The 27,893-nt window shown below is 41.6% G+C and overlaps 1 protein-coding gene across 2 annotated transcripts in view; it reads right to left on the bottom strand.

Moving 5' to 3' along the window:
* Positions 1-11,012: 11,012 nt before the first annotated feature.
* The window catches only part of LOC115195868 (cadherin-10), a 43,933-nt gene continuing 27,052 nt past the window's right edge, over positions 11,013-27,893 (bottom strand). For both annotated transcript variants that reach the window (XM_029756186.1, XM_029756187.1), the window contains 9 exons: positions 27,614-27,733; positions 26,793-26,960; positions 25,982-26,169; positions 25,115-25,374; positions 23,836-23,972; positions 23,357-23,478; positions 23,158-23,266; positions 14,234-14,482; positions 11,013-12,129 (listed from right to left, as the gene is read on the bottom strand). In XM_029756186.1, the coding sequence (XP_029612046.1) occupies positions 11,636-12,129; positions 14,234-14,482; positions 23,158-23,266; positions 23,357-23,478; positions 23,836-23,972; positions 25,115-25,374; positions 25,982-26,169; positions 26,793-26,960; positions 27,614-27,733 (1,847 nt within the window). In that variant the 3' untranslated portion in view covers positions 11,013-11,635. The remainder of the gene's footprint in view (positions 12,130-14,233; positions 14,483-23,157; positions 23,267-23,356; positions 23,479-23,835; positions 23,973-25,114; positions 25,375-25,981; positions 26,170-26,792; positions 26,961-27,613; positions 27,734-27,893) is intronic.

Here is a 27,893-nt window from a genome sequence, read left to right as displayed (position 1 = left end):
CTATACAATACATTAAAAACAGCAGCGTTTAACAGGATTACCAACACAGACTGACGAGCTCAAATAGACAGAAGCCTTGAATATGGCAGACCAATCCGAACTCCTCTCTCGGCATGTCCAGCCCACTCAATATCTCATCCAATCATGGCTAGTGAGAAGTTTGCCAACTTTTTCTGTGGCTTAACCAACAAGGCTCGTAATTTAACAATTGTATTCGTATTTACAGATGGCATACACGTTTGTTAATAAGGCACATGAAAGATAACATGTTTGAGAAGGCTGTTCTGACAAAAAACGCATTATGATAAAAAAATATATATACGTTCAAACGGCTCTCCTGTGAAGTTGTGATTTGCGACATACGCCTAGTTTCCTGAATGTGGTCACAAATGTGGAAAAAGTGAAGGCGTCTGAATACATTCCAAATGCGCTGTACATTTACATTTTGGTCATTTAGCAGACACTTTTATCCAGAGTGACGTACAACCGGTGCATTCAAGACAACATATCACAGTCATAGCAAGTGAAACATTTCTGAAACCTTTATTGAGAGTGTTGTTGCTGTTTATGCCGGCTACTTGCAAATTAATTTCTATATTTTAAAATACATGTATTTTAATACATTTCAAAATCATGTATTCTGTAGTTTATTTTTATACATTGATCTTCATGGTATTTTGAAATTGTATTTTGTCAATTTTTGCCTATCCCTGGGTACAGTAGTGGTTGATGTGTGATAAATTCTCCCCTGTATGTATGTATGTATGTATGTATGTATGTATGTATGTATGTATGTATGTATGTATGTATGTATGTATGTATGTATGTATACTGTTTATGATTTAGACATTTTTGTTTTTACCTGTTACAAAGCACCATACAGTTGAACATACTGTAAATACATGCAATTATTTACCCTTGAGAGCTAGGCCTTCAGTCTCGATAATAATATTACTATTAATAATAATAATAACTGTATTTGTATAGTACTTTTCAGTAAACAAAGTGCTTCAAATCCTAAAATAATGTATGTATTCTTAATCCAGTTGTACAGTATATGGTTGTGATCCTATCTCTGTTTTTTGGGGGGGGATTAAGGAAACAAAGCGCTATTAGAGTTTAACCTACTTACATTTGCAAGAACCTTCTTACAGTTATAACTAGGCCTATGGTGCTCCATAGAGAGTTAGATTAGAGTTCAAGTTGATGATGCTCAGTATGTTCTCCATGGTGTATCCTGTCTTGGCACAGATTCAGTCTTCAACTTTTTCACACCATAAAATCCAGAAGGTGGATTGCCGGGGCTGTTTTTCATCAAGACACTTTGAGTATCTTCATCCTGACTGTGCAAACCTGGGTCTTAGAAAATTGGCTTAGCTGTGTCATGGGCTTGCTTTTATGAAGTGAAAAAGACTGAAGGCACTGTTAAGTTTAGAGGGGGAGCTGTAGGCCTAACCAATATATATCTGCTTTAGTAGTCTGCTATATCCTAGTCTTAGCAGAGTTGCCAACAACCGGATGTATATGGTTTTCAGGGATGTAGCTAATTCAACCTACAGTAGATTCCTTTTCCGCTGAAAAAACAGATGTGGGAACTCCACTCAGGTGTTTTCTTTTACTCCTGCTATGTTAGGTTAGCCATATCCCTAAAATGTGACAGTTTACAAATGGAAAGAATTGAGGACCAACCTCCGAGCTGCAAATAGACAAGTCAAGTTGTTTATTCACAGAAAATTGAAAACCATAGGCAATGTAAAATGCTATGAGGCGAGAATGGACTATCCACCAATCTGATAGCTGATGCCTGTGCCCCATGCTTGCAACAATGTCCCCTTCCTTGTAAACCAAACACTTACTCTTGCAGTGATGGCTCCTTCTAAAAATCAACCATCATCAGAAAAACCCATTACTTAACATTTCCAATGACTAAAACCCCGGCCCCTTTAGGAAATGTATTTTCTTTATTAAAAGATGAGTATTGCGTCTTCTGGGGCCACTGGCTTCCATGATGACTCACTTGATTAATCGTTACCGTCCTCCGCCCAGACGCTTCGCCGGACGCACAGCTTAGTTCCACTCAAGTGTGAGTTCAACCTTTAAACAGGGGACACAGAACTGCGTCCCAAATGACACCATATTCGCTATACAGTGCACTACTTTCTACCAGGGCCCTGGTCAAATGTAGTGCACTAAATACGGAATAGGTGTCATTTGGGATGCATCCACTGTGACAGGAGAGCCATTCCCACTCCTCCAGGACCCCACCATGTCTCAGGTGGTCTGGATTCCCTGCCCCAGCCTGTCACATCCCATCCACATGCCAATACTTCACCTGAATTATTGATCACTATGGCCTAGCAGTCCATGCCTGAGTCAGAAAAATGATTCCCTTCTGCCATTTTCAAACCTGATGCATCATAAAAAATATAATGTATTATACAACTTGACATGCAACCCGCTTCTCGCTTCTTCTCGTCTGCTTCACAGGGGGTACAATAACATCCCAAATAAAGAAAGTTTTGGATGTAGTTGCTTCAACGTGCTTGCGGGCAATTATTTACGCTGCATAGAGTAGTGTATGTTCAAACTATGAGAATAAAACAGGGGAGGATCCCATGTGAGGAAGACAGTACTAAGTTATCTTCTATCATATCTGAGAGACCTTTCTCAGAGTTGCTGATGTGACTATTTCAAGACATGAGAGATTTTAAAGTCATAGAGAGTCAATCGATGGGGTGTTACAAAACCGATGTTGTGAAACTATACTCCCAAAACACACACACACACACACACACACACACACTAGTGGATCTAGTGGCACAAAATAATGCTAACATTAGAGACACAATTCTGAACCATTCTGAAGATGGTGACTTGACAAGACATCAGAAGCCACAATGGCCTCGGGCTAGAAAGCAATTTGTTACATCCAAATGCTTGTCACATCTGAGGAAGTTAAAGTGTGGGGAAAAAAAGATCAGCGATTGTCATCTGCCGCTTTGCACTTAAAGTGCACTGTGAGCAGTAGAGCATTTGCTTACCCTGGGAATCCTCTCACCATAATAAGATATCTGCCATGTATTATTCCATATGACATGCAAACAGGATATACATAACATAAGTACTCACAAGCTGCCACATGTGAGGGAGGGAGGTGGAATATGTGAGTTCTTTCCCTCTGTGGTGTTTTAATGTGCGTCTGAAACAGCACCCTATCCCCTATGCAGTGGTCAAATCCCCTATGGGCCCTGTTAAAAAGTAGTGCATTATATGAAGAGTTTATATCAATACGCTATATCCACAGATTTTTCACATTTGTGTTTTTCATCTGAAATTGTTGCTTATGGGTACCTTCATGTGTGGTGTAAAATATTACTGTTCTCAGATTTTTAATTCAGGTTTTAGCTGTATGATCTTTTTTGTTTAGCAAAACGCTATTATATCCATTGTTTAGCTGGAATAAAATGTTTGTATCCTGTATATTTGACTGATATGTGGTTATTTCACCTAGCTACTGTATAGTAAGATGAATGTATCGCTCTGAGTCGCTCTGGATAAGAGCATCTGCTAAATGACTAAAATGTCAAATGTAAATGTTTTACATGCAGATCTCATACTACTGTATTGAATAATATTGATGTCACAAATGTATCATTTGTACAGATCTAAATAAAACATGTAGTTGTTTTTTTACATTTGAAGTTGTAAAACCTAGCAGTATTACTTTTTTTTCTAAAAGTGGGGCGGATGTATCGCATTTAGACAAAAACATGATTATTTGTCTCTCTGAAATGAAACCATCAAGTTGTACATTTTAATCTAATACATGTCTGTCATTGAACAACCCCCATACCATGATTGGGGGGTGGCAGATAGCCTAGTGGTTAGAGTGTTGGGCCAGTAACCCAAAGGTTGCTGGATCAAATCCCTGAGCTGACAAGGTAAAACTCTGTCTTTCTGCCCATGAACAAGTCAGTTAACCCACTGTTCCACAGTAGGCCATTGTAAATAAGAATTTGTTATTAACTAGTAAAATAAAGGTTACACTTAAAAAATTTGATAGTGAAAAATACACCAATGTCTTTAATAATTTCTTTAAACAATAAAGGCTAATTTACCAATAATTCTGAAAATGGATATATAGCGTTTTGGAATTAAACTCTTCATATAGGGAATAGGGATCCGTTTGGGACACAGACTTAGCAACTCTGTTTCCCACAGTTCAGTGCACCACATGGGTTATTGCTCTCGGATGAGCAAGCCATGTGAACCCAATGCTTGATGCACCATTTATACTCTGATTAAGACTGCATCACAAATGGCATCCAATTCCCTATTTGGTGTACTGTTTTGACCAGCACCCATTTGGGATGCAGATTCAATTATTACCACCTCTCATTGAGGACATGCTTCTCTTTTTTACTGTGAAAGGTACATTTTAATAATATCAAATCAAATTCAAATCAAATTTATTTATATAGCCCTTCGTACATCAGCTGAAATCTCAAAGTGCTGTACAGAAACCCAGCCTAAAACCCCAAACAGCAAGCAATGCATGTGAAAGAAGCACGGTGGCTGGGAAAAACTCCCTAGGAAAAACTCCTGAGAAAGGCCAAAAACCTAGGAAGAAACCTAGAGAGGAACCAGGCTATGAGGGGTGGCCAGTCCTCTTCTGGCTGTGCCGGGTGGATATTATAACAGAACATAGTCAAGATGTTAAAATGTTCGTAAATGACCAGCATGGTCAAATAATAATAATCATAGTAATTGTCGAGGGTGCAACAAGCACGTCCGGTGAACAGGTCAGGGTTCCGTAGCCGCAGGCAGAACAGTTGAAACTGGAGCAGCAGCATGGCCAGGTGGACTGGGGACAGCAAGGAGTCATCATGCCAGGTAGTCCTAGGGCTCAGGTCCTCCGAGAGAAAGAAAGAAAGAGAATTAGAGAGAGCATATTTACATTCACACAGGACACCGGATAAGACAAGAGAATACTCCAGATGTAACAGACTGACCCTAGCCCCCCGACACATAAACTACTGCAGCATAAATACTGGAGGCTGAGACAGGAGGGATCAGAAGACACTGTGGCCCCATCCGATGATACCCCCGGACAGGGCCAAACAGGCCGGATATAACCCCACCCACTTTGCCAAAGCACAGCCCCCACACCACTAGAGGGATATCTACAACCACCAACTTACCGTCCGAAGACAAGGCCGAGTATAGCCCACAAAGATGTCCGCCACGGCACAACCCAAGGGGGGGGCGCCAACCCAGACAGGAAGACCACGTCAGTGGCTCAACCTACTCAAGTGACGCACCCCTCCCATGGACGGCATGGAAGAACACCAGTAAGTCAGTGACTCAGCCCCTGTAAAAGGGTTAGAGGCAGAGAATCCCAGTGGGAAGAGGGGAACCGACAAGGCAGAGACAGCAAGGGCGGTTCGTTGCTCCAGCCTTTCCGTTCACCTTCACACTCCTGGGCCAGACTATACTTAATCATAGGACCTACTGAAGAGATAAGTCTTCAGTAAAGACTTAAAGGTTGAGACTGAGTCTGCGTCTCTCACATGGGTAGGCAGACCATTCCATAAAAATGGAGCTCTATAGGAGAAAGCCCTACCTCCAGCCGTTTGCTTAGAAATTCTAGGGACAATTAGGAGGCCTGCGTCTTGTGACCGTAGCGTACGTGTAGGTATGTACGGCAGGACCAAATCGGAAAGATAGGTAGGAGCAAGCCCATGTAATGCTTTGTAGGTTAGCAGTAAAACCTTGAAATCAGCCCTTGCCTTAACAGGAAGCCAGTGTAGGGAAGCTAGCACTGGAGTAATATGATCAAATTTTTTGGTTCTAGTCAGGATTCTAGCAGCCGTATTTAGCACTAACTGAAGTTTGTTTAGTGCTTTATCCGGGTAGCCGGAAAGTAGAGCATTGCAGTAGTCGAGCCTAGAAGTAACAAAAGCATGGATTAATTTTTCTGCGTCATTTTTGGACAGAAAGTTTCTGATTTTTGCAATGTTACGTAGATGGAAAAAAGCTGTCCTTGAAGCAGTCTTGATATGTTCTTCAAAAGAGAGATCAGGGTCCAGAGTAACGCCGAGGTCCTTCACAGTTTTATTTGAGACGACTGTACAACCATCCAGATTAATTGTCAGATTCAACAGAAGATCTCTTTGTTTCTTGGGACCTAGGACAAGCATCTCTGTTTTGTCCGAGTTTAAAAGTAGAAAATTTGCAGCCATCCACTTCCTTATGTCTGAAACACAGGCTTCTAGCGAGAGCAATTTTGGGGCTTCACCATGTTTCATTGAAATGTACAGCTGTGTGTCGTCCGCATAGCAGTGAAATTTAACATTATGTTTTCGAATGACATCCCCAAGAGGTAAAATATATAGTGAAAACAATAGTGGTCCTAGAACGGAACCTTGAGGAACACCGAAATTTACAATTGATTTGTCAGAGCTATGGTAATTCAAGGTGACAGCCTGTTGTGTCTTTAGTCACTTATCATCCCTATTATCTAGCATTGACATGTCATCAAATAGTGTTGTATCCTTCGCTGTACCACAGTAGCAAAAATGAACATGGACAAATGCAAGCATTACCAACTCTAAGGCTGGAAATCCATCAAAGACACTTTATAGACAAGGACATTGCACTTTACTTTTGAAGGTAGCTTAATATACGTGCATTTGATTGAATCCCTATTATATATAAAAAAATGTATGTTCATGCTGTTTAGGAAACATATTTATGAAACCTTATGGCTTATTACAGTACATACAGTACCTTTAGAAAGTTATTGAATTGTGGTGGCATTTGGGTATGGCAACAAATAAAGAAAAAATGTTTAGCACATTTTTCCTAGATTTTGTCAAATTTAAATGCATCTTCCCATTCTAACTGAACTAATATGGTAGCTTAATGACCTTTTTACCATTATGATAACATTGTGCCACCAGTAGGAGTAGTAACACCAATGATGGTCACATCAATGATACATTTCAGGTAAATTTAGGTTTTTGGAAATAGAGGCCACATATTCTCAAAGCTAAGGTCATTAACCCATTAAACATATATAATTAATCATTTTTCTCACAATGTAATTTCCCTTTATTAACATTGAGTAACACCAAGTGACACTTGGATTTAGAAACCCCAAATGATAAATGGAATCCTAAAATGTATGACAAACTAAAAGGGTGCAATTAGGCAATAATTGTATTTAATATAGACCCCTCCCCCAGTAACAGTTTGCCACTGGAGGGAATGCTCAAGCTCCTTGTGTATCTTTGTAATGGATGATTTTCAAGGTGGTAACACCAATGACATAAAACTGAGAGACACATTTTATATTTGTAAAGAAAAAGTAGGTATTTTAAAAGCCTTCTTTGTTTTTTATTGATCTATACTATATATGAAATACTCTTGTTTACTTTCTAGTGTTCAAAATAATAGATAGATATCTCTAAATCCCCAAAACATGTCACTGCAACTCTACTCAGTCACTACTGGGACAAGACAATTTTAAACAATGCATAACGTTTTGCACTTTAAATTATTGGATTATGTTGTATCAATGATAAACAGTTGAATGTATGATGTGTAACTATTTTTCATTTTAAAGTGTTTTTCATGGTTCCTAAGGTGAAGGACTGAAAATGCCTCCGCAATTCAAGAACAACCCATAGGCCTCTATTACGTCAGCATCCAAACGTCATAGACTGGTAAAGTGTGACTTCACTGTGCTGACTAGGCTAGCTGCTACACATAAAACTTATAATCAGACTACCTCACTAAATATAATGGAAAATACATTGACCTTAGATATAGGTCTTTCCCACTTCGCAGCATTGATATCACACCATAACTAATGTTGCATATTACTGACGTGGTGCTTGGAATATTAATGCAGAATTTTGGGCTACAAACGACATGGACGATTCATAGTGCGCCATATTACCGCCCTTGTGTCCAAAATGGCACCTTATTCCTTTTATAGTACACTACTTTTGACCAGATATAGTACATTATATAGGGAATAGGGTGCCATTTGGGATGCAATCCAAGTCTAAAGGTAATGGCCAGTGACAGTGGCATGTCTTTGCAGTCACCTTGGCTTGTCTCTCTGCACAAATGCATTATTCAGAAAGGCATACTGTAGTATTGGTCGGGTCTCTCAGTAGAGTCAGGAAGTCCCCCTCTTTGTTCTGAAACTACAGCTCCGCTTGTGCTTTTAACCAAATGTCTTGGGTGGCTCTAATAATGACATAATGTTTTTCTACATATGTAGTATATTCCTGGATAAGGCATCAATTCAATTAAAAAGGAAAGGTAGAATGTTACTTGATTTTTACTCACTGTGGAAAGGGGTGTGATATTTACAGTCAGTCAGTTTGGATAAAATCATCTGGTAAATGACTGTGTACTATTACTGCCATAGATTCCGACATTGTCCATAGTAGTCAGTGTGTCTATCATAAATCAAGACACCAATCTATTAGTATTAGCATGAGAATGATGAGATGTTAGCTAACCATGGAGACTTCATGAGTAACCATGTTGTATTTCCATAAGGAACGGCACTTCAAAGAGATAAAACATTATTATATTGTAAAACTAATCATGACCAACCCCACAGCTATACTTCAAAGTTTGGACTGCGGCTTGGACGGCGGCTTGGACGGCGGCTTGGACGGCGGCTTGGACTGTGGCTTGTGCGGTAAGTAGATTATATATTTAGTTAAACTCCTGATTTATGGTTGTAAATCTGAGTACTCTGCATTGTCTGTGTCCTCTTAGAAAAAAGGTGCTATCTAGAACCTAAAAGGGTTATTTGGCTGTCCCCATAGGAGAACAGTTTGAAGAACCCTTTTTGGTTCCATGTAAAACCCTTTCCACAGAGGGTTCTACATGGAACCCGAAAGGGTTCTACCTGGAATCAAAAAGGGTTCTACCATGAACCAAAAAGGGTTCTCCTATGGGGACAGTCAAATAACCCCTTTGGAACCCTTTGAGAGTTTACCCACCATGAGGGAATAGGGTGCCATTTTGGGACACAGCCATTTGCTATATTGGATTTGATTCCACTCGTTTCAAAATATGCATACAGCAACATTATCCATAATTGTGCTTGGACTAAACAAGTAGGAAGTTAATGTTGTGTGTAACCTCAGAGGGAAGAGAGAGAAAGATAACTGGAATGTAATAAATTGGATGGGGGAAAAGAGAACTAATTCAACAAGAGAAAATATGTCCACAAATGGAGAGTCAAGAGCTGTTGATCATCTTATAAAATGCCTCCCTAGCAGAGCCCCACCTGGTTTGAGCCCCACATTGTTAGCAACACAAAAAATAGCTCTTATAAATTATATATAAAAAAAATGTGGGGGGGATCCTGCCTATTTTGTATGTTATTTTGTCATTAATGCGTGTCACAATATTAAAATATATATATAATTGAGTTAATAAAGCAGCATGCAAACATGGTCTCTTTTTTTTGTTTTCTTGAGTAAGGCAGCTCCAAAATGCAGGTGTTTCAGCCTAGCTCAGTGCTTTCTGTGGTGGTGGGGCAAGCCAGCAGAAAATAGGAGCATTGCCCTGTGATTGGCTCAGTGTTCGGTCACTCATGGGGATACTACGTCACAAGTCTAAGTCCTTAGTAAGAGTAGACATCAAACATTTAAGCCCTTTGGGTCCTGCCATAGAGTTACATTAGAAGAGTCATTCCAAGAAGGCTCAAGATCATTGGCAACAGATAAAATGGCATCAAATCCGTTGTATGTACAGTAGCTTTGATTGGAGATGTAAACATCTTACTTTCAAAATCTTAGCTAGCAGTCATCATCATGAATCAAATCGACAATCTACTGGCATATCCTTTTTAATCCTTCTCATAGGAAGATAAATAATAAAGAGAAATTATAGATAAAACGTATCGGTGCTCATCGGCCATTGGACATAAACATTACCCAACAAGTTGGAAATTGCAAATTCAACAATGACTGGTTTGGAAGGAATCAGTTGTCACTGATCCCCCCGGTACTGCTGCTCATTTTGTTCACCATTTCCGGAGGTCGACGTCACCGGCCTTCTAGGCTGCACTGAACTGTCATTACGTACACCTGGTTCCAATTCCTCACTGGTTGTGTTTGTATAAATGTGCCCTTTGTTTCCCCAATTGGGTTGTCAATTATTGTTCCCATGTCCGTTGGTCGTGTGAGTACCTATGCGTTGTCTCAGCCTGTGCTACGTGTTTTGTGCAAACTTTGTGGAAATTAATATTTGTCATTCTCAAAACTTTTGGCCACGACTGTACAGGGAGTACAGGGAGTACACTGTAAGAATGGCCCATGTTCTGAATGCTGTCGCTGTACATTCAAAAGTGCTGAACAAATAGTTATATTGACCTTGTCCGTCGTCGCACGCTCATTAAAGTCTTAATCGAAATTACAGATTGCCTCTTATCCGCTTGTCGTCCCCTTATGCCATAGTTTGTACATCTCAATTGTCAGTAGAAACCACATTTGTTTAAGCAAGTCAGCCATATCAGCTATGTTTTTTTAAAAGGCAGTAAATGAGGATGAATGAACTGTTTCGCTGCCAGACAAGTCTCCGCTTATAGCCAGGTGTAGCAGTTGTAAGGTGTTGGGAGTGCTGTTGGGACAGCTTTATGTAGGCCCTAACAGTTTGTGGGCACCATTTGTCACCGTTATAGTGCAATTAATGTATTGTTTAGTGCTGTGTTGTGTAGTGGTTTTGCTGGCATGCATCCAACATTATATATATTTTTTTTGCCACACCAAGATTTACATGCTAAAATCACCACTGGTTGTAGCTCACGTACAGTTTCCTGTAGTTCAGATGTGGCCGTGTAAGATTTACAATATGCATCATCTGCTGAACAGCGATGCTACCAAATTCCACTGATATGATGTATCATTGTATATTTTATAGAGGCCAAGGCATGAACTTTGCACTTATCTATGGAAAAATAGGGAAAAAGTGAAGTGTTTTTTTATTTATTTTTATTAATAAAATAAGTATAAAAATATAAATATAAAACAATATGACTTGGCATTCAAACAACATGAATTCAGTGTGTAACAGTTACCCTACAACGTACACGTCCTTATTACATTGTACACCTATGATGAAATGGATCCACAGTTTGATGAATAAACCTTATCAACCATTCACATGAACATTGTTTGTCAAACAAAGATAGTGAATAGGATATAGTATGTCCATCATGGAAAAACAGTTCATACATGTATCTATTTCAAATGTAATTTGCAGGAAAAGCTATTTTTTGTTTTACTTTTTTTCATGAATATGTTTTCCCATTAAACATTGATAGTATACAAGACTACTATCTCCTTCCTCATTTACAAAACACATTGTCCACACCATTGTTCACAAAATTTCCTAAAATTCAAAGGCATCTTTACTGATTATACCAAAAACAGTAAAACTGTGAGAAATGTCACCACCAGTATTGAGTGTAATGTTCAAGTCTTGAAATCTACTTGACCATTCATATGAATCAATGGATCAGTGGCAGGAAAGTGTGAGAGAGAGATTATTGAGACATGACGTTGATGATGAGCTGCTTTCGTATAGGCCTAATTGTGATCTAGGTTTCTCTCACCATGTCCTTCCCTATATACATATCTGCTAGTTTTTTGAACGGGGGTCCCCAGTTGCTGAGGTAATCGTACTCCTGGTCCCCCTCCACACATCCAGACTCCAGGGAGCTGAGGGACTCGGCTAGCGAGCCGCTCCCCTCATAGGCGTAGGTGGCCAGGGAGTCGTAGGGCGGCGCGGTGGGGTCCGAGTCGTTCTCATGGAGCCTCCCATGAATGAATTCTCTGACGTCGGCGTTATCCTTTATAGGTGATGTCCTCTGGAAGGGAAATAGCATCTCTGGGATGATATCCCTGCGCAGCTTGTTAGCGTCCATCACCTCTGGGTTGCGCAGCGTGCCAATATCAAAGGCCTGGGTGTCCTCCTCTCCGCCCCCTTCATCGTTGTAGCTGACGACGTTGTCTCTCACATCCTCTTTGGAGATGATCAGAGGCTCCTTCTTCCTCTGTTGCCTCCTCAGGGCAGCGAACAGCACCACGATCACTATAGACAACAAAGAGTGAGAAGAACTTGAGTATGAGATGGGAGAGGAGTGGGCTTCGATACATGTGTCATGCATTAAGGAGACTCAGAAATGCACAGAAGAGAGAAAGACGTATTTGCTATCAGTGATAAATCCGCTGCACTGCCCGCGGGCACTCACCTCCTTTTATTAAAGATTCAGCAGAAAAGATTTTCTTTCTCTTTTCCACTTAACTTCACATTCACTGTAGAAAAGCTGTAGCACTTGAAAGAGTGCCTCCTTTTTTTCTCTCTCAAGTCAGACTACACTTACACACATGATTAAATGCATCTTACCATATTTTCATTTCTGAGCAGGACTTTTAATCAAAACTTGCCAGCATGAGCAGAAATTTGCATCCAGAGAGTGGCGCTATGAGAGTGTGGGATTTTTGTGGGGTACAGCTCATTATTTTCATGAAAAAGGAGCAAAAATAGCTAAAATAATTCCAGCCAGCCAGTGTTACTCCCTCCTCCTCCTCTTCCTCTTTCCACCTCTCAGCAGGTGCTGTAGTGCTCTACCTGCCTCCCACCTAGGTGTTAATTATAAAGCTCTCTCTGCAGGAGGGGCTCTTTAGAGGCCCTGTGACCAGACCTTTCTGACTGACCCATGCTGTGGTTTTGGGCGGTTTGGGGTGGCGAAGAGGAGGAGAAGCAGGAGGGCAAACCGTTCCAGCTCAGTGCCTACTGCCTGCCTGCCTGTCTGTCGGAGGCATAGTAGAGGTGAATTAGACAGCCTGTCATAGGGGTTCAAGCGAGAACCATTGGATAATGAGCAGATGTCATGATATTTCGCTCAAAAGGCAAGCATGGGGTTCAACCTTCAGCGCTTCCAATCTGAGTGAGCCAGAAGCCAGAGCTACAGTTGAGCTCTCTTCAGTGTGAGACAGACAAGTGAAGGGAGACTGTGAGGAGGAACAGGCATGCAGTGGAAGAAATGTCAATACTTAATTTGCTAGCGAGGAATCAGTTGCTAGGCGAGGATGCAAACATGATTCTAGTTAAGTGGAGATCATGAAACAGGTGTTTGTGAAAGAAAGATAGCATACACATGAAGAGGTGAACACATCAATAGATGAGCTGGGTCTCTGCAGTATCGCGAGGAGGAAGATTAGCAAACACACTCAGGCACATTAGAACCTGTGTAATATTGTGTATAACACAGGGCTAAGGGCTGTTCTTAGGCACGATGTGAAGTGAAGTACACAAAGAAAACTCAGTGGATATGTATGTTGCCGTTAGGTCACTGTCATGACTTTTAATGGGATAATTGAATTGATTAACATCTTAAATAGGCTCCTCCTATATGATGCTGTTTTGGTGGCACTGGGGTTATGCATGGCCAAGTGCAGTACCAGGTTCAAAGTCAGTTTTTTGGCCATTACTTATTGATATACCCTTGAACATAAGCACTACATATTTTAGCTTTTTGCCGTGGAAAATGACATGCATACTTGCAGTTTTGCACTGTGTGCTTTTACAATACTGCATTAGCTCACAAAGGGGGCTGAAGTGGTGCTTCAGGAAGTCAGGAAATAGCATGTGACCTACTTTAGCACGGAAAAACACAAACCTTTTTGTCAAGTGGATATATCCACTAATGAAAGCTTTCATCCCCCTGCACCATTTTCATGAGGAAACACACTGTATTTACACAAGCAGCCAGCAAAGTATGCCTCAGCGAGTGGTCCTACATTCAACTATCTTTAGTTGAAGAATGATGATGAAAGGAATACACACAAAGAAGAAGGTGTTGAGTCACAGAAGTAGCACAGTGGATTTAAGTGCTGTCAAAGGACTTTGTGGCTACAGACCTGTTCAGCACAGTGCAGTATAGTTATTTGTGGTAGAGTCCAACACAGCCCATAATAATTGCTTCCACTTTGTAATACGTGAATTGGATAGGTGGGTTATACTTTACCGTGTGTTTAGACTTAAGAAGACTAGTTGAGTGCTCTGACTCTGATTTGGGCATCTCCCAAATGGCACCATATTCCCTATAGTTCACTACATTTGAACAGAGCCTTATGGGCTCTACACAAAGCCGTTGACTGTCTGTACCAGTGTAATTGATAGTAATACTTACTCAAGAGGATAATGACACAGAGCAGGATAGCCACCAGAGCTCCAGTGCTCAGCCCGGCAGACAGCAGAGCCTCAGTGTTGCAGGACTGCATGTTCCCCCGGCTGTCGCAGGCACACACATTCACAGTCAAAGTGCTGGTGCTGCTCTGGATAGGGTAGTCATTGTCCGAGATCACCACGGGCAGTAGGTAGGTATTCATCTCACGCCGGCTGAATCCTGCCCTCCGAGTCAGGATCCTGGCTGTGTTATCTAAGGGGTGGATTGCAGAGGAAAGAAATAGAGGATATGAGAAATGAAAGGTAGTTTGTAATGTTTTGAACAAATGATCCCCCTAAATCTTGTATCGTTGCAGGTTACAAAAAAGTATATAATACATCTCACACATCACTGTAACAAATTGCTGTAAATTTACAGCAACAAATGTACAGTTAGCTACTGTAATTATATATTACGATACAGTACTGTAAAGAGCAATGCATTTTGGGGGCTCAATGGCACTCCGCTACACTGCTGTAAAATGACATGCTGCCAAAACAGGCCTTTCGCAATATTTCAAATACAGATTGGAAAGCAAATGGTTCATGCGGAAAAGAGAAGACTAATCAGCCTGTAGGCTCACCAAATAAACTCAACAAAAAAAGAAATGTCCCTTTTTCAGGACCCTGTCTTTCAAAGATAATTCGTAAAAATCCAAATAACTTCACAAATCTTCATTGTAAAGGGTTTAAACACTGTTTCCCATGCTTGTTCAATGAACCACAAACAATGAATGAACATGCACCTGTGGAACGGTCATTAAGACATTAACAGCTACAGACGGTAGGCAATTAAGGTCACAGTTATGAAAACAGGACACTAAAGAGGCCTTTCTACTGACTCTGAAAAACACCAAAGGAAAGATGCCCAGGGTCCCTGCTCATCTGTATGAACTTGCCTTAGGCATGCTGCAAGGAGGCATGAGCAATGCAGATGTGGCCAGGGAAATAAATGTCAATGTCTGTACTGTGAGATGCCTAAGACAGCGCTACAGGGAGACAGGACGGACAGCTGATTGTCCTCGCAGTGGCAACCACATGTAACAACACCTGCACAGGATCGGTACATCCGTACATCACACCTGCGGGACAGGTACAGGATGGCAACAACTGCTTGAGTTACACCAGGAACGCACAATCCCTCCATCAGTGCTCAGACTGTCCGCAGTAGGCTGAAAGAGGCTGAACTGAGGGCTTGTTGTAAGGCATGTCCTCACCAGACATCACCGGCAACAACATCGCCTATGGCCACAAACCCCCCGTCGCTGGACCAGACAGGACTGGCAAAAAGTGATCTTCACTGACGAGTCGCGGTTTTGTCTCACCTTGGGTGATGGTCGGATTTCCGGTTATCATCGAAGGAATGAGCGTTACACCGAGGCCTGTACTCTGGAGCGGGATCGATTTGGAGGTGGAGGGTCCGTCATGGTCTGGGGCAGTGTGTCACAGCATCATCGGACTGAGCTTGTTGTCATTGCAGGCAATCTCAACGCTGTGCATTACAGGGAAGACATCCTCCTCCCTCATGTGGTACTCTTCATTCAGGCTCATGCTGATATGACCCTGCAGCATGACAATGCCACCAGCCATACTGCTCGTTCTGTGTGTGATTTCCTGCAAGACAGGAATGTCAGTGTTCTGCCATGGCCAGCGAAGAGCCCGGATTTCAATCCCATTGAGCACATCTGGGACCTGTTGGATCGGAGGGTGAGGGCTAGGGCCATTCTCCCCAGAAATGTCCGGGAACTTGCAGGTGTCTTGGTGGAAGAGTGGGGTAACATCTCACAGCAAGAACTGGCAAATCTGGTGCAGTCCACGAGGAGATGCACTGCAGTACTTAATGCAGCTGGTGGCCACACCAGATACTGACTGTTACTTTTGATTTTGATCCCCCTTTGTTCAGGGACACATTATTCCATTGATGTTAGTCACATGTCTGTGGAACTTGTTCAGTTTATGTCTCAGTTGTTGAATCTTATTATGTTCATACACATTTTTACACATGTTAAGTTTGCTGAAAATAAGCGCAGTTGACAGTACACAAAAGCGATAATAATCCTATTATAAAGGTGATTTTTTTTCATGCGTTCTGGTACCTCAAAGCCCCCGAGGTCACCCCTGATATGTGTAGAGGACAGATCGGAGAGGCAGTAAATCTCAAACCTGTAATGGTTGCGTGTTTAACTATGTCCTCTTGATCTGTTTTGCTCTGTAGTCACTGCCAGTTTAGAAGCCTTTGTTAAGGTCTCTACAAGTGCAAGTAATATAAAACACCAAATATGAATTGGTGTGCTGTAATATATACAGTAATTACATATTCAATGTTAGCGATTGTTGTGAATGTATTACAATACAATTTAACAATAAAGGACTGTATTGCTGTTTGTTCTATATTTACTGAAGCATTATGTAAATGATGGTGCATTGTGGAAAGAAATGTGTGGGAGGGGAAAGAATCGCTGGCTTATTATCATATTTTGAGGCGTGCCTTGTAAGTGGCTATATTCACCCGTTAGTGAGAATGCTGTACCAACTAAACTGACATGTGGTAGTTGTGTCTGAGCATTTTAATGGGCATAGAAAACAGATCACAATGGTAACTAGTATTAAAATGTTACTGATTTGCCAAGATATAGTGGCTTGCAAAAGTTTTCACCAACCTGACATTTTTCCTATTTTGTTGCTGCACAACCTGGAATTAAAATAGATTTTTTGGGGGGGGTTGTATAATTTGACTTACACCACATGTCTACGACTTTGAAAATGCAAAATATATTTTTCTTGTGAAACAAACAAGAAATAAGACAGAAAACTGAAAACTTGAGAGTGCATAACTATTCACCCCCCAAAGTCATTACTTTGTAGAGCCAACTTTTGCAGCAGTTACAGCTGCAGGTCTCTTGGGGTATGTCTCTATAAGCTTGGCACATGTAGCATCTGGGATTTTGCCCATTCTTCAAGGTAAAACTGCTCCTGCTCCTTCAAGTTGGATGGGTTCTGCTGGTGTACAGCAATCTTTAAGTCATACCCCAGATTCTCAATTGGAATGAGGTCTGGGCTTTGACTCGGCTATTCCAAGACATTTAAATGTTTCCCCTTAAACCACTCGAGTGTTGTTTTAGCAGTATGCTTAGGGTCATTGTCCTGCTGGAAGGTGAACCTCCGTCCCAGTCTCAAATCTCAGGAAGACTGGAACAGGTTTCCCTCAAGAATTTCCCTATATTTACCGTCAACCATCATTCCTTCAATTCTGACCAGTTTCCCAGTCCCTGCCGATGAAAAACATCCCCACATGATGCTGCAACCACCATGCTTCACTGTGGGGATGGTATTTCTCAGGGTGATGAGAGGTGTTGGGTTTGCTCCAGACATAGTGTTTTCCTTGAAGGCCAAAAGCTCAATTTTAGTCTCATCTGACCAGAGTACCTTCTTCCATATGTTTGGGAGTCTCCCACATACCTTTTGGTGAACACCAAATGTGTTTGCTTATTTTTTCTTTAAGCTTTTTTCTGGCCACTCTTCTGTAAAGCCCAGCTCTGTGGAGTGTACGGCTTAAAGTGGTTCTATGGACAGATACTCCAATCTCCGTTGTGGAGCTTTGTTGCTCCTTCAGGGTTATCTTTGGTATCTTTGTTGCCTCTCTGATTAATGCCCTCCTTGCCTGGTCTGTAAGATTTGGTGGGCAGCCCTCTCTTGGCAGGTTTGTTGTGGTGCCATTGTCACGCTCTGACCTAGGAGAGCTGTGTTTTTCTGTTTATTTAGGTCAGGGTGTGATATGGCTGTCGTTTTGTTGTTTTGGATAAGTGTTTCATTAAAGAAAAGTATGAGCACTCTACACGCCGCGCCATGGTCCCCTTTATACGACCCTTGTTACAGAACTACCCACCATGATTGGATCAAGCGCCGTGCCCAGGCAAAAATGGACACCTGGTCACACAAGGAGTGGACAGAAAGGAGAAACTGGACTTGGGGCCAAGTAATAGAGAGGTATTGGAGCCTACCGGGGAAGAACGAGAGGCAGCCCCCCAAATTGTCTTTTGGGGGGGCACACGGGTAGTTTGGCTGGGCTAGGACTGAGACCTGAGCCAACTCCCCGTGCTTATTGTGGTGAGCATGTGCCTGCCTCTCACGCTCTCCCTCCAGTGCGCCTCTGAAGCCCAGTACGTCCTGTGCCTGCTCCTCGCGCTCTCCCTCCAGTGCGCCTCCATAATCCAGTACGTCCTGTGCCTACTCCTCGCATTCTCCCTCCAGTTCGCCTCCATAGCCCAGAACGGCCGGTGCCTGCTTTGAGCACTCGGTCCTCAGTGCGTCTTCCTAGTCCGGTGAGACCTGTTTCAGTTCCACGATCTAAGCCTCCAGTGATAAGCGATGGTCCGAAGCCTATAAAGATGATCCATGGCACGAAGCCTCTAGTGATGATCCATGGCCCGGAGACTGTAGGGATGTCCCATGGCACGAAGCCTCGAGAGGTAATCCATGGCCCGGAGCCTGTAGAAATAATCCTTGGCAAAAAGCCTGAAGGGGTTATAAATGGTCCGGAGCCTGTAGGGATAAACCCTGGCACGAAGCCTGTAGGAATAATCCATGCCCAGGACCTGTAGAGATCATCCATGGTAAGAAGCCTCCTGTGATGATTCACTGTGCGGAACCTGTAGAGATGATCCATGGCATGGAGCCAGCAGCAGCGGTTACTAGTCCGGAACCGATAATGACGCTCCCCAGTCCGGAACCTCCAGCGACGCTCCCGAGTCCGGAGCGGAGCCTCCAGCGACGCTCCCCAGTCCGGAGCGGAGCCTCCAGCGACGCTCCCCAGTCCGGAGCGGAGCCTCCAGCGACGCTCCCCAGTCCGGAGCGGAGCCTCCAGCGACGCTCCCCAGTCCGGAGCGGAGCCTCCAGCGACGCTCCCCAGTCCGGAGCCTCCAGCGACGCTCCCCAGTCCGGAGCCTCCAGCGACGCTCCTCAGTCCGGAGCCTCCAGCGACGCTCCTCAGTCCAGAGCCTCCAGCGACGCTCGCCAGTCCAGAGCCTCCAGCGAAGCTCTCCAGTCCGGACCCTCCAGCGACGCTCGCCAGTCCAGAGCCTCCAGCGGTGCTCCCCAGTCCGGAGCCTCCAGCGGCGCTCCCCAGTCCGGAGCCTCCAGCGGCGCTCCCCAGTCCGGAGCCTCCAGCGGCACTCCCCAGTCCGGAGCCTCCAGCGGCACTCCCCAGTCCGGAGTCTTCAACGGCAGTCTGCAGCCCAGTCTTCAGTGGCGGCCTTTAGCCCAGAGTCTTCAGCGGCGGTTGGCGGTCCAAAGCCTCCGGTGATGATCCACGGTCTGGTTCCTCCAGACACACAGAACCGGGGAGATCAGTGGGCGGTGGGGGCTCTACGCCCGGAACCAGAGCCGCCGCCAAGTATGGATGCCCACCCGGATCCTCCCCAATAGGTTCAGGTTTGCGGCCGGGAGTCCGCACCTTTGGGGGGGATACTGTCACGCTCTGACCTAGGAGAGCTGTGTTTTTCTGTTTATTTAGGTCAGGGTGTGATATGGGTGGGCAGTCTGTTTTTTGTTTCTATGTTTTGTTCTTGTTTTTGTAGTTCTAGGTTGAGTTTTGATGATCTCCAATTAGAGGCAGCTGGTTCGTGTTGTCTCTAATTGGAGATCATATTTAAGTTGGGGTTTGTCTATGGGGTTTTGTGTGTAGTTGTTTTCCATTTTGTCAAGTGTACCTGACGGAACTGTTGGCTGTCGTTTTGTTCGTATGAGCACTCTACACGCCGCACCTTGGTCCCCTTTATACGACCCTTGTTACAGCCATATTCTTTCAATTTTTTTTATAATGGATTTAATGGTGCTCTGTGGGATGTTCAAAGTTTCTGATATTTTTTTGTAACCCAACCCTGATCTGTACTTCTCCACAACTTTGTCCCTGACCTGTTTGGAGAGCTCCTTGGTCTTCATGGGGCCCCTTGCTTAGTTGTGTTGCAGACTCTGGGGCCTTTCAGAACAGGTGTATACATATTCAGATCATGTGATACTTAGATTGCACACAATTGGATTTTATTTAACAAATTATGTGACTTCTGAAGGTAATTGGTTGCACCATATCATATTTATTGGCAAAGGTGCAAAGGTGGTGAATACATGCACACACCACTTTCCCGTTTTTTATTTTGTATAAATTTTTGAAACATGTCATTTTTTCATTTCACTTCACCAATTTGGACTATTTTGTGTATGTCCATTACCTGAAATGCAAATAAAAATCCATTTAAATTACAGCTTGTAATGCAAAAATTTGGAAAAACGCCCAGGGCAATGAATACTTTTGCAAGGCACTGTATTTTTTTCTGTTTTGCATTGTACTCATGGCACGTTTGGAAGCATTTGTTTAGGCCTCTAGAAGTACACGTGATATAAAACAACGAATAATCATACATATGCTGTAATATGCAAATATCTAGCAGACTTGCTTACACCAATCCCATGTAATTACTGTAAAACACCAATATTATGATTACAGTAGCATTTACTTTCATATAGTAGGCACATTTTACAGTATGTTACTGTTGCATGGCTCTGATATAACATTAACCTCTACAGGATCGGTGTCCCCCCGCGGGACGGTTGAGCTAATGTAGGATAATGTGATTAGCATGAGGTTGTAAGTAACAAAAACAATTCCCAGGACACAGACTTATCTGATATAGGCAGAAAGCTTAAATTCATGTTAATCTAACTGCACTATCCAATTTACAGTAGCTATTATAGTGAAAGAATACTATGCTATTGTTTGAGGAGAGTGCACAAAATGTATTAATAAATGTATTAATAAAACAATTAGGCACATTTTTGCTGTCTTGATACAACATTTTGAACAGATATGCAATGGTTCATTGGATCAGTCTAAAATGTTCCACATACACTGCTACCATCTAGTGGCCAAAATCTAAATACACCTGGGCTGGAATAATACATTATGGCCTTTTTCTTGCATTTCAAAGATAACGGTACAACAAAAAAAGGTATTTTTTTGTCTTTCTATTATCTTTTACCAGATCTAATGTGTGATATTCTCCTACATTCCTTTCACATTTCCACAAACTTCAAAGTGTTTCCTTTCAATTGAATCAAGGATATGCATATCCTTGCTTCAGGTCCTGAACTACAGGCAGTTAAATTTGGGTATGTAATTTTAGGCGGAAATTGAGAAAAAGTGTCAGATCCGTATTAACTTAAAGAACACTGGTGGCAAATTACTGTGAATATTAGAATAACGTACTTGTCACTACCTAGAGGTGGGCAAAGATACATCAAAAAGTATCTTGCAAGAAATGCATAGAATCTTGAAGACCAATCTATTATTAACTACTACAGCATTCTCAGTAATGGCTACAGAAATGTTTTACTTGCTATGACTGTGATATGTGTTTATTTATCAACCTTAGTTTAATGCACTGACTGTAAGTCGGTCTGGACAAGAGTGTCTACTAAATGACCAAAATGTAAATGTGAAAATGAAAATTTGCAAAGCACACTGCTGGGTATTATTCTAATGAGTTCCACTCTCAAACTATCTGTATTTTGATAAAATTTGGACTTATTTGGGGTCAGAGCTCATTAGAATAATACCCAGCAGTGTGCTTTGCAAGTGTTTATATTTACATGTACATTTTGGTCATTTAGCAGACACTCTTATCCAGAGCAACTTACAATCAGTGCATTAAACTAAGGTAGCTAAAAAGAGCATATGAATGTAATACTGTAGCAAGTAAAAAAATTGTGTTAATGTGTATGTTGTTGTAATTCAACACACTACCTGCAAGTCTATGTTTAAAGAGATAGATGGAATAGGCTGAGGAAAACTGAGGGTTGAATGTGTAATTGGAATTAGAGACAAGTGGGAGTGGAGTTGCTGTGTGGGAGATTGACCCTCATTCTAAGATAAAAGTAATAAAAAAAGTCAAAATTAAACATAATAAAAAGTACATTTCAATGACACTGAGGGGCAGTGTTTTTACAACTAATGCCGGTTTGCCTGAGGCTGATGCCGTGCAGGTGTGTGTACACATCCATATACACACACACACTCTCATTCAAATTAACACATACAAGAACACACACATACATATAATAGTGCCAGACATTCACACAAACATATACAGTTGGCATTGCTGTTATGATTTTAGTAGTCCTTGATGTTCTTTATTTTAAATGTATTATTATTGTTTTATAATTATTATTTTTTTCATTGTTGTTTGCTGTTTTCTTCTGTCTTTTCCTTTTTCTCTTTAGTTCATTCTCTTGGTTGTTGGTGCATTGGGGGGTTCTTGGGGGTGGGGAATGGAATTAATTGTATTTTTTATTTTTCTTCCTGGGGGGGACTGTGGGAGGAGTCTTGAATGGTTGAGGGACAGCTAATGGGGAACTGTGGGGGGGATCTTGGAGGGTTCAGGTTCACGTTTTTTAGCCTGGTGGTAGATCTGTCAACGTGCCCTTGAGCAGGGCATTGACCCTGGATGCTTCTGTGTGTCGCTCTGAATGGGAATCTGTTGGATGACTGGTATGATGTAGTTGTTGAGCGGCTTCACTGCAAGTATATTGTATGTTTCGGATATTCAATAAAACATTTTTTTAAGGTCTATGTTTAAATGTGAAAATACAAGATACATGAGTGAATTCAACTATTTCAAAATAAATAGGTACTTTAGGCCATTGATATGCAAATGACAAATAAGTCTTGACATATCTATATCAAATAACAGAAATGTGCTGCCAATATTGCACTATAAAAATGACAACACATTTTTTTGCAGTGAACAGTATGAACAGATAATGGCCAGATAAAGCATCATTCACTACTTGTAAATGCTACTAGTCAATAAAGAATTACAGAATGCTAACGTTTACCTTCATTGTCAACGATAGTGAAGTTTGGATTGGAGGAGCTTATGCTGAAGACAAACTTATGTCCAACAAGGGGCTCATCTGTGTCAACCGCACTTATCGTCTGAATCAGCTGTGGATAGTGAAACAAAGGCATTCGAAAACATATGTACTTTTATTCAGGCTTTTCCTCAACATTCTTAGTATTCTTAGTCTACTTTACCTGTCCTGATTGAACATTTTCACAGACAAATGTCTCGTAATACATGGCAAATTCAGGTGCATTGTCGTTAACGTCCAGGACCCTGATGAACACTGGGACTCGAGTGGTTTGGCGAGGGTTACCTAAACAAGATGTTTGAAGTGTGTTAGCAGGCCCATACAGTAGACCCCTCAAATTTAAATCTGGACCTTGAAGTCAGTTCCGCTGCTTTTAAAAATGTCTTCCCCTCTAATAAGGGACTGATTTTAGACCTGGGACACCAGGTGGGTAGAACATAAGCACATTTGTTCATTTTTTATTTAACTAGGTATATGTGAACATGTGCAGCTTTTGCATCCCATTTATGTGTCTTTGTCTATTTTCAAAAGTGCATAAATGCCTCTAGCATTAACAATGTGTAATAACAAAGGCCACAAAATTTAGCGAACATGCACAAGAGTTTTTGCCAAAAAGTAATAAAAAGAGGATGTTTATCTTACTTATTTCAGTTGCAACAACAGAGATGTTATGCCATTTTGACATCTCCCTGTCGAGGCCTTTCAGTGTTGTAATGGTGCCGTTAACAGAATCAATGTTGAACAGTCTCTCCAGATCGGTATGGCGGTCAATGGAGTATCTGCATAGAGTAATACAAATACATCATGTTTGATTGTGTACAAATGTCCCTAATTTTAATTTACCCATACTAATCGACACATGATTCAAATTAATCATATGGACATGATGTTTTGCCCCAGACATAAAGCTGCAGTTCTTGTCTCCTGTGATAAATTCCATCAATATCATTCATTATGTTAGAGCATAATAACACAGGAGTCTTAAAAAAATACACTACAAATCACCTAATGTTTGCCCGCACAGTATGCATCATTCTTCTCCTATTTCCTTTGTCAGGAAATAATGAATACTTCTATACTGCTGTCTCATTTATCATTGTCAACTTATATATTCTACTGATATTCCTCATTGTGCTGCACTAGCAGAGACCGGCTTGTCTCCATGTTGGAGAGAGAGACAGATGGACGGGCAGACAGACAGATGGGCAGGTAGATACACAGAGACAACAGACAGACAAATACACAGACAGACAGGTGCCATATGTGTGGAACAGCGAAGTGTGAATCGATAGAGCAAATTAGGCTCTTTCACTTTGACTTTGTGCCGCTACCACACTGGGTTAGCTTACATAATTCTGTGGAAATAAACAGTGTCTGTATTCTCTTCACAGTGCCGTCAACAAGGAGGGACCCATCAATAATTTGCTTTTCTTCCAACCACCCTCTCTCCACACTGGCACTCGGATACACTGATGGATTCGATTTAGCAAAGCGAACCACATTTCCACCCCCAAAAATGTAATGGTTGTTATAGACTTATTACCACACCAGGAATTGTTTATTTCTATTGCTGCCTTTTATTCTTGGTTTCTTACACCATAATAGTCCATTAGGTTATGAAACAATCAAATTACCTAAATTAAAACAGCTTTATTCAGCGAGGGGAATATCTATAAACAATCAGTAAATCAAATAATTAACCAACTACATGTAGTCAACCAATCAATGAAATCCTGTGGATTATCAGAATTTATAACAAAGATGCTGAGCCAGGTCAGTTCAATGTATGGTCTGAGTCTCAACTGGCACCATATTACCTATATGGTGCACTCTTTTGACCAGTGCCCTGATGGGCCTGGCCAAAAGAAGTGCACTGCATAGGGAATAGGGTGCAATTTGACATGCAGACACAATTACTTACTTGACTGGGTTGTTGTCAGCATCGGGGTCCCTGGCAGACACCACACCAACAAAGCTGCCAGCGGCTGTGTCCTCGTGCACCTCAATGATATAAGGGTTCCTGCTAAACACTGGCGGCTCATCCACATCCTCTATCGTCACCCGCACCATGGCGTCATCTTTGAAAGGAGGGTTTGGACTGTACATGAACCTGGGGTCCAGATAGGTGTTAGTCACCTCCACTTTGAATGAGTACGTCCTTTGCTTTTCATAATCCAGTTGCTATGAAGAAAATGAAAAAGATAAATTATCAATAATTATTCAATAGAATTCATTTACTATCATAACTGAAAGTAAACTGAAAGTTGATGCTTAAGTTGATAAACTTGGTCGATTATTGGTTGAAATAAAAACTAGTGAATGAGTAAAGTAAAGCGGAGCTCCCCTACTTATCTCCTTACAGCTTTATACCTACTGTATTTATGATTTTTTTTGTGCACCTTTAGATATAAAGGACTGCTATCAGGGTGTCATTTCTAATCTGAGCCTATGTATACAGTATGTACGCACCGTCCTCTTTTCACTTAGGCTCTCCAATTTGCATAATTGGCCGAGGCTCTGAAAAGTATGGCCCTGGCTAAGAAAAGAAAAGCTAAACCTGGATTTCAAAAGTCTCAAAGACTCTTTATACAAATTCCCAGGAGGAATAAGGGTCTCTTGACAGTGAACAGAATTAAGTACTTTCATGAAGATGATAATAATAGAAGATGGGTTTAGTTTAGAGAGAGGATAACTCTCTATATACACAAAGTGGTTTCTTGTGATTTGAAGCAGTTGGGTCATAAGCGATTAAAACATGAGAGCATTGTACTGTAAGTTTAGGGCCTACCTTTTTTACCCTGATAACGCCCTCCTGTGTGTTTTGGTCGGAGATGATAGTGAACATATCCTGTCCGTTTCGGTCGACGATGCTATACTGCATCTCAGCATTCCGCCCCACGTCCGCATCGTTAGCCTTGATCCGACCTATGGCTGCTCCTACTTCAGCCGACTCCAGAGTGCTCAGACGAAACGTATCTGGGGAGAAGAAGAAAATACGATTAAAAAGAATAGAATAGAAACAGAATAAGCACTGGAGTTTTATCCCCCAGATTCTTTGCACTCTGGGAAGATGTGATTTGATGTGTATTTTTAAATGTTTGTTTATCTACATCTCCTGGGGGAGAAGTATATATAAAAAGGTACTCCACGTTCAGCTTCAATTAAGTAGCGCAGATTTTTTATAGAGTTTGTCTTGTGTGGAAATGTTCCGGTTTGTTATGTCATTAGTTGTGGGACTCCATCAGAAAGGATTATTATGTACAGATTGTTCCCTTTTCGACTCTGATGCCAGTCCTACCCGTAGGCTACGTACATAGCACAATATCTGCATTTTAACTGACAAATGTTCAGTATAATTGTAGTAAATGGGTTATTAGTTATGTCATAACACATTACTCAAAACCAACTTTTGACAGAGGTCAAACCAACACTGACTTAAGAAAGAACTCACAAGATATCGTCTATGCAAGCCAGATTAACCATTGTCGTCTCAGTTCAAAAAAATTGCACAGTAATATCAAAAAGAAAGCACATGTACACCACTTTTTGTCTCCATGAAAAACAGAATATCAACAAAGATGAGAAGAGAGGTCTCTTACGGTTAGCAAAGCGGGGTGGGCTGTCATTCTCATCAGAGAGGGTAATGCTGACTGTGGTGGTGCCTGATAACCCACCCATCTGGCCAGCCATATCTTTAGCCTGGATCACAACCTGGTAGTTCTCCTTGGTCTCCCTGTCCATGTTAGGCAGGGCTGTTCTAATCGTGCCTGAATGAGAAAATAGACTATTATCAGTATGACTGGTCAGGTTTAACTTGAGATTAAAATAATTTACAAGGACAATATCTACTTAATTTAGAGTAAATACATTTGAATTGCCAGTCCTCAATAGTATATGTGCAATATATCACAAGAATGTTGTAGTTATCAAAAAAAAGGTATCAAAAGCCGAACACTACTGAAAAGTGCTATCTATAACCTAAAAGGATTCTTCGGCTGTCCGCATAGGGGAACCTTTTTTGGTTCCAAGTAGAACACACTTGGGTTCCATGCATAATCCTTTCCACAGAGGGTTGTACATGGAACCCAAAAGGGTTCTACCTGACACTGAAAAGGGTTATCCTATGGGGACAGCCGATGAACCCTAAGAGTGTATATTAACACACCAAGCCATTGAGTTCACAGCAGCCATTGTATTCACCCACTATTAAAATATCCTTTCTTGATGCCATCTGACTAACATAGAGATAGAGAGGAAAACTATGAATAAGCTCAACTCACGTCTCATTCCCTAAACAAACACCCCATACTGAGTGCTGTTGGGTCTCTGTTTGCAGAGTAGAGGAGGAGAGATAATATGCACACATGATCGCTTCTTTCAAGTGTTTGCATGCCCATTGTGGGTGTTGTGATTAGATTACCATTGTCTGAATCCACTGAGAAATATGGTTGACCCTGTAGAATACTGTACACAAGCTTGGCACTGTTCCCGTATGTTTGATCATCAGCATCTGTTGCGGTGACTTGAATAACTGATGTGCCTGTGGAGGAGAAGATAGAGACCTTACAATACATAGCAAAGTATAGATAATGCACAAATTATATAATTTGGTGGGTGCTTCTATTTGTACTATTTCACACATGTACAAGTGTGTATTAGTATGCAATTGGAAATGTGTTTCTTGCATATCCCAACTCTCC

This window comes from Salmo trutta, chromosome 6 (assembly GCF_901001165.1).
Source record: "Salmo trutta chromosome 6, fSalTru1.1, whole genome shotgun sequence".
NCBI lineage: Eukaryota > Metazoa > Chordata > Actinopteri > Salmoniformes > Salmonidae > Salmo > Salmo trutta.
Note: the sequence above shows the minus strand (reverse complement) of the source record. Positions and strands in the feature narration are given on the sequence as shown.